The following is a 7,500-nucleotide window of genomic DNA, read 5'->3' on the forward strand; positions in this document are numbered from 1 at the left end:
ATGCTGCACTGTTTGTAACAGTGGCTTTAGCATCGCCCATGGCAGGTTAAATGATTGCAAAAGATGTATTGAGCAAGTGTCATTTCATGTGCCTGTTATTCAGACCTATACTAGATGGCTATTTGCCAAGGCTACATAAAAAAAAAGACCAAACTACCTAAATCTACATGCTTTTCTATCACAATTTTAATCTATAGGCCTTCCTTATTTGGTGTAATGACTAGAGACAATTAATTAACAAACATCGGCTATTCATCTGTACGTATTTCAGTAGGCCTATCTAAGTTTTTTTTTTTTTGGGGCAGGCAGAATACCTCCCTGAAATGGCTTTTTTCAGGTTGGGATGTCTGAAAAAGTAAGGGCACTGAAAAATTATGCAACTGATGTAAAGGATGTAGAATACATTTGAAAAACGTCCATGTATTTAGTTATACAAAATACACAGATATACAGTACACATTCAAAAATAAATGTACAAAAAGAAATCCAAAACAAGTGAAATGACCCATGAGCCTTGGTTCTGTCGGATGATGTGAGAACATTTTTGACTCTCAGTGTTTCCACATGAGGCACTGAGTGTTAAATGGATTTGACCTGTGATAGACTTAAGGTCACTGAATACTAGTGCTTTCTAAACAGGAACACTTAACCCTAACCTTCACCCTATCACACAATGTTAAAGAAACCAAATTCAAGCATCCAGATCTTGAGCTGGATCCAGCTGAGGACTAATGTGTCCCTCTTGTGACCCTCTTGTCTGAAAATCTGATGTAACACTATGTCCAGTTTGTGCAACATAGATTTTAATCTCCAGACCACCACTACCATCAGATAAGGTGTGTGTATCTCTCTCTCTCTCTCTCTCTCTCTCTCTCTCAGTGTGTGTGTGTGAACAGTAACTGCGTTTCGGACGCTTTTTTCCCAATCAGATTGAAATTAATCTGATTAAAGATTTCAACCGATCACTAAATAAATTGATTGGCGTTTAATCTGCGTTTACATGGAACAAGCATTTAATCAGTTAGAAGCTCCTAGTTTTGCTGCCATAAGCACTGACTAAGGGGGTGCAAAGATCTCAACAGTGTGTGTGTAATCTGTGTATGTGTTTGTGGGTCTCTGTGCATGTGTTTGTGTACATGTGAATGTAGGAGTGTTTGAGTAGTCTGTGTATATGAGCGTGAGCATCTCACCGTGCCATGACCCGAGCAGGGTTTAGTGTAACCTCCAGGACAAGGCATGCAGTCTGGCCCGTAGAAGCCCTTACAGCAGCTAGCAACCTAGACAAAGACACAGAATGATATGCAGTGCATCTGAAGAGAGAAGACATGTGTACACCATAAACAGACGACAGAGAAACAAATGTGTGCAGTTGATGCTGCTTTCTCACCGTCTCTGTAACGTTACATTTAGGGAAACAGCCAAGATAAAGAGTCCTGTCGCAGCCAGTAACAATATCCTGCAGAAAGCAAAACCACATAATGGAATAAGTGCAGTCTTGTTTTCATTGTAACTTTATTATGTTATTGCCTGTGTGACTGAAGTTAAACGAGCAGTGAATACTCATCACATTACGTGGTGAGTTCCACAAACTAGCTCTTGAAAGTGCTTAACATTATTTGGAAATGGCGGAAAAAGAATACTGAAAGACTGCTTACCACTTGGACACCTTCATAACACTGAGCTCTATCGCAGCGAGTACATTGACCCTATTCATTTGGCAGAGAGAGAGAGAGAGAGAGAGAGAGATGTTAGGGAATGGTTCAGGTGAGCTGAGAAGTAACGGAATATCTGATCTCACGCTCACCTCGACTATTTTCCAGGATGTCACATCACACCTGTGGGGCAGCAATGGCTCTATGGAGGGCGGAATCAGAACTCCATCCACGGAATAGAGACGTCCATTCTTGGCCTCCACATCCGCCTCCAGAACACGCGCCTCATTCAACAGCATCAGTCCCTGAAAGAGAAGAGAAGAGAAGAGAGAAAAGGTCAAACCTGACAAAAACTCCTGCTCCTCATGGTCATTTGTTGTTATTGTTGCTACTGTTACAGTATGTTGAACCTGTCCATTACATAACACAGCAGCCCTGACCTTATTTTTGTCTGCACAACGATGATGATTTGATGACCCAACCTCACTGCTTACCTCTTCTGTTGTATTTACAGTCAGGGCCTGATTTGCCATGGTAACCAGACTTGACTGGGATACTAAGCTGAACACTTCCACCTGGTAAAAACATGGAAAACTATCATATAAAATGAAATATGAGTAAAGAGCATGCACACACAGACACAGACACAGACACACACACACACACCACACAAACACACACACACACACACACACACACACACACACACACACACACACACACACACACACACACACACACACACACACACACACACACACACACACACGAGCATCCAAACATTATCCAACACCCACACATATAAATATTTACATTTGCAAACTCAAAATCTCTCTAAAGATCTGACCTGACAGCACACATTTCCACCCACCAACCCACACACACACCTTGGTGTTTATCACATGGTGTCTCAGTAGCTCCAGCAGTTTAGTGGCTCCCTGTAAACAATGGGATGATTATCAAACAGAGAACAGACCGACCACAACATTCTTGACACCTCAGATTCCTCTGGTCATGGAATGTAAACATGCCAGGAGATCTGTACCTCATCAGATGAGAGAAAATCCAGATAGTCTGGCTGCATGCTCGTTAGAGCTGCATTTGTTGGTGCAAACACTGTGAATGGACCCTCTCCATCTAGCACGCCCTTCATACTGGTTTTCTGAGGGAGAAAATAAAGTATACAGAATACAGTAACCCACGTTTCTACTGTAACCAGATAGCAAGAACAATATCAAAACTAACAATTTCATTTCAAACTGTCAGTTACAAACTGTCAGTAACTGTCACCTGTAGCAAACCCCTGAACTGGGAGAATTTGTTGTTGTCTGCCAAAATCTTCATCAGGTTCTCCTGCAAAGCAAAACGGGAGAGTCTAAGACAAGCAAACGAGAAAACAAATAAACAAATACAATGGAAGAGTGCCATCGCAAATGGGGTGTTCAAGACAACTCAAAACTGCACAAAGTACCTTTACAGTAACAAAGCACCTTTACAGTACTCTGTGTGGATGAGGTGCTCACCTGTCTCTGGCTTTTGATGGTGGGCGGAACACTGTCCATCAGTTTGCTGATAATATGGATGATGCCGTTGGAGGCCACTAGTCCAGAGTCCAGAATGACACCTTTTTTTCTTTTGCTCCCATAAATACGATATTTGAGCTGGTTATCCTGAGGATGTGAGACGAGGATACTTTCACCTCAGTGAAGGGGCAGGCATTGCAAGTCATAGTGATTTCAGGTGGACAGTGACGTCTAGACTTTAGTAGTGGAAAAGCTACTAATAGAAAAGACTATTAATATTAATATAATAGACATTCACACACACACACACACACACACACACACACACACACACACACACACACACACACACACACTCACACACACACACACACACACACACACACACTCTCTCTCTCTCTCTCTCTCTCTCTCTCTCTCTCTAACTCTGTCTCTGTCTCTTTCTTACCTCAGTCAGAATTTCAGCTTGCCTTCCAGTGAGTGTGTAGGAATTCCCCACCAGTCCCTCAATAGTTTTCTCTCCAGCCAACATGTGGAGTTTGGACAGGTAAAGTGCCTGTGCCGGGTCTGCCAACAGATCCTTCAACTAAGAGAATTACAGAAAGATCTGGAATTTATTCCTAAGTTAAGGTACATATAGAATGTGCAATAACTTGAAGAAAAATAGAACAAATGGCATAGGAATGTAATAGGACATTTCAATAGGCCTTTTTTAGTGCGTACATTGTTTGTTAGTGTGTACATTGTATGTATGTCCTTCTTTACGCTTCTAACATCTTCTCAAAGGAACTCTGGATCTCATTCATAGTGACCATTGGGTCCTGGGTTACTTGTCTGACCAAGGTCCTTCGTCACGGATTACTCAGTTTGTATGAGTGGCCAGATCTAGGAAGACTGTTGGCTATTCCAAACTTTTCCATTTGAGAATGATGGAGGCTCCCGTGCTCTTAGGCACTTTTAATGCTGCAGAAATTTTCTATATCCTTCCCAAGATCTGTGTCTTCACACAACCCTATCTTGCAGGTCTACGGACAATTTTCTTGACCTCATGGCTTGGTTTTCACTCTGACATACACCATCAACTGTGAAACCTCATATAAAGAGATGTGTGCCTCTCCTAATAATGTCCAATTAATTCATTTAGGCACAGGTGGACTCCAATCAAGTTCTGGAAGCATTGCAAGAACCATTGATAGAAGTACTGTAGGATGAACCAGAGCTCAATTGCAAGTGTCATAACAAAGGGTCTGAACATTTATGTAAATTAAATATTTCAGTTTTTGATTTTTTATAAATTTACAAAACACTCCAAACACCTGTTTTTTTGTGGAGTCTTGGAGCATTGTGTGTAGATTGATGAGAAAAAAATAATAATTGAATCAATTTTAAAGCAACATCAAGCACTTTTCCTCTGTCGCACGCTATTTGTTTATCCAGCACCGGCTTTGAAAATAACAATGTCCACAGACAAGGTAGAGTATGTTGCATGATTTTATGAAAGTATGATGTATTGCGACATCAGAAACAAGTCAAATTTGTAGTTTCTTATGTCTCATTCCATCGAACTACAGATCCGCTACCCGATCTGGCAAACTTGAATAGTGCGGTTATAGCCGACGCAGGGTCATGAAGCGCATGCAGAAATGCCGTTCACCCTGTTACGAGTTGATGAACCACTGAAACGATTTAGGAAACTCTTTGGTGTTGCTTTAAGATGAGTCTGAAACATAACAAAATGTGGAAAACTTGAAAGGGTCTGAAAACTTTCTAGTTGCACTGTACACAGGTTAGTATATTTACATGTAGTCTCTCTCTCTCTCTCTCTCTCTCTCTCTCTCCCTCTCTCTCTCCCTCTCCCTCTCTATCTGTGTGTGTGTGTGTGTGTGTATGTGTGTGTGTGTGTGTGTGTGTGTGTGTGTGTTGCATCTTACTGTTGTGGCACCCTTGCTAAATCCTTTGTTGGTTGGTACAAAAATAGTGAATGGACCTTGTGAAGTAAGTGGCCAAGTAACAACAGACTCTGAAAGGGAGAGAAAGACACACACACACAAACACACACACAGAGACACACACACACACACAATCAAAATCTCTATCAATACCAACAGATAAATATGATTAATATAAACATCCTCCTAACCGCACACATTTTTACATACAATGTTAAACGCAAACACACAGAGATAAACTCACCAAACAGAGAGAGGGCACTGGTCAGTTGGCCAGTCCACTGCCCACCAGGTTGCGAGTTCAGCTCTCTGATTCTATCCAGTAAGTTACCATAGCAAACCTGTCCGTTACCAATGTAGCCCTCTTTACAAAGACACCTGGACATTGAGAGGAAAATTGTTATTGCATAAGTAACTAACTAAAAAATTTCAATTTACATGTATTAGAAAACACATTGAAGCTTAAAGAGTTTGCGCTAACTACCTGAACTACCTAAAAAACCTTGCAAACTTATTACCCAGCTGACTGACAAACGCTTGGTAGCTACAGTAGGTAACTGATGTATTTTGGCAACAAGGCAATGCTGTGAAAGCTTATATAGAGAGCTCTGTCCCACACCAGAGGTACTGCATAGAGGGTACCACATGTGTGGTAAGGGGAGAGGAGAGAGCGCATGCAGGCCCTTGGAAAAAAGTGCTGTAACCAGGGTCTTTTGCGAAAGCGTCCCATCGTGTTTGTGTCTTTTGTGTGGAGGGATATGTCTGTCTAACCATCTTTCTCTCTATCATTCTCTTTTAACGTTTTTTTATCTTGACCGTGCTATCTTTATTATACATGTTTTTTTATCCTTCATCACACATTCTGCTTTTGTCGTTGCACATGAACAAGCTGACCATCCATACTTACTGAATTGATGTAGGATCGCTCATAGTGCAGACCGCATTTTTGTGGCAGGAGTCTGGTTTACACTTGTCAATGATTTTGCAGCTCAACTCATTTAGCTTCACAAAGCCTGGAAGACACTCACAGTGTGACTGTCACACACACACACACACACACACACACACACACACACACACACACACACACACACACACCCACACACATTAGCCAAAACATCAAACATAGAATGAAAAATATGAGGTTTCACAAGAAGTTAGTTATCATACGGAAACATCTACAAAACTGAATATCATCAAAACTGAATATCAATATTAACTTCAAACACAACAATACAACACACACAAACACACACACATATGCCTACCTGTCCTGGCCCATCGTACACACAGCGGGTGGACTCTGACGAACAGCCTCCTAGTTGGGTCTGGCATGGGTCCACAGGCATACACACTATCCCGTCTCCAGAGTAGCCTGGTACACACTTGCACACATGCTGGTTCGGGCCCACGTGTGTGCATGTAGCCTGTGGATGGCACACCCTCTGAAGACAAGGGTTTATCGCTGCAACAGAGAATATCTCAAACGTCACTATTCATAAAACACACACACCATCCCACACACACACACCTGCACGCACACCCACAAAAACATTCATGGACACACACACACACACACACACACACACACGAGCACACACACACATAATACATTCCTCTATACGTCCGCTAAGAGGACGTACACTTCTGTCACTTCATCAATCATGTGTGTTACAAACGTTCCGTTGTCTGAGCACTGATCATCTGTATACTCACAAGTACACTGGACTCCGTTGCCCAAGTAACCAGGCTTGCACCGGCACACCAGTTTTCCTGTGTCAGCCTGCTCTACACATCGGGCCTCTGGGCCACATGAAAGAGCAGTGCACTCTGGGAGCTCTGGAAAAGAAACATAAACAAAAATGTAACATCCAGCCAGATAGAATAATGTGTAAACTAAATGACTAGATGAAATGCACACATAATGGAAACACATACTCTCTTCTGCACACACACACATACACACACACACACAATCACAAACACGCACACACATGATCTTACCCATGTCACATTGGAGGCCTTTGTATCCTGAGAAACAGGTGCATGAGCCATCTCCCTTCAGTCCACTACTACATAAACCATGCACACATTTGCACACTGACACAAGTAATACATCCATACACACACACATACACACAGATAGAGAGAGAGAACTATTATAGTAATGATAAAACACACAACTGCAGCTCACTAAAAAGTTGTAACATACAAAAACACTTAAATGTCAATCAGTCATAAAAAATAGTGTACTTATTGGTGTGTTTTTGTGTGTGTACGGGAAGGGTGTGTGTGTGGGGAGGGAGGGGGGGGGGGGTTGTGGTTGTGATGTTTGTGAAACAGCAGGTGGTCTCACCTGAACTACAAGTGGGGCCA

General features: G+C 42.0%; 1 protein-coding gene across 1 annotated transcript in view; it reads right to left on the minus strand.

Moving 5' to 3' along the window:
* Nucleotides 1-7,500, minus strand: part of stab2 (stabilin 2) — a 42,017-nt gene that overhangs the window by 30,805 nt on the left and 3,712 nt on the right. The window contains exons 5-21 of the mRNA XM_076303061.1: nucleotides 7,481-7,500; nucleotides 7,129-7,224; nucleotides 6,841-6,963; nucleotides 6,393-6,589; nucleotides 6,032-6,159; nucleotides 5,369-5,502; nucleotides 5,107-5,195; nucleotides 3,624-3,761; nucleotides 3,176-3,322; nucleotides 2,943-3,005; nucleotides 2,698-2,814; nucleotides 2,540-2,590; nucleotides 2,147-2,227; nucleotides 1,805-1,957; nucleotides 1,656-1,706; nucleotides 1,388-1,456; nucleotides 1,191-1,277 (exon numbers count right to left, since the gene is read on the minus strand). The exon at nucleotides 7,481-7,500 is cut by the window's right edge and continues 47 nt beyond it. Coding sequence (XP_076159176.1) covers nucleotides 1,191-1,277; nucleotides 1,388-1,456; nucleotides 1,656-1,706; nucleotides 1,805-1,957; nucleotides 2,147-2,227; nucleotides 2,540-2,590; nucleotides 2,698-2,814; nucleotides 2,943-3,005; nucleotides 3,176-3,322; nucleotides 3,624-3,761; nucleotides 5,107-5,195; nucleotides 5,369-5,502; nucleotides 6,032-6,159; nucleotides 6,393-6,589; nucleotides 6,841-6,963; nucleotides 7,129-7,224; nucleotides 7,481-7,500 — 1,744 coding nt within the window. The remainder of the gene's footprint in view (nucleotides 1-1,190; nucleotides 1,278-1,387; nucleotides 1,457-1,655; nucleotides 1,707-1,804; nucleotides 1,958-2,146; nucleotides 2,228-2,539; nucleotides 2,591-2,697; nucleotides 2,815-2,942; nucleotides 3,006-3,175; nucleotides 3,323-3,623; nucleotides 3,762-5,106; nucleotides 5,196-5,368; nucleotides 5,503-6,031; nucleotides 6,160-6,392; nucleotides 6,590-6,840; nucleotides 6,964-7,128; nucleotides 7,225-7,480) is intronic.

The sequence above is a fragment of the Alosa pseudoharengus genome, unplaced genomic scaffold, assembly GCF_046254945.1.
Source record: "Alosa pseudoharengus isolate Yale_2024_CS ecotype anadromous, Long Island Sound unplaced genomic scaffold, YU_APseudo_1.1 YU_APseudo_1.1_scf_24, whole genome shotgun sequence".
Taxonomy (NCBI): Eukaryota; Metazoa; Chordata; class Actinopteri; order Clupeiformes; family Clupeidae; genus Alosa; species Alosa pseudoharengus.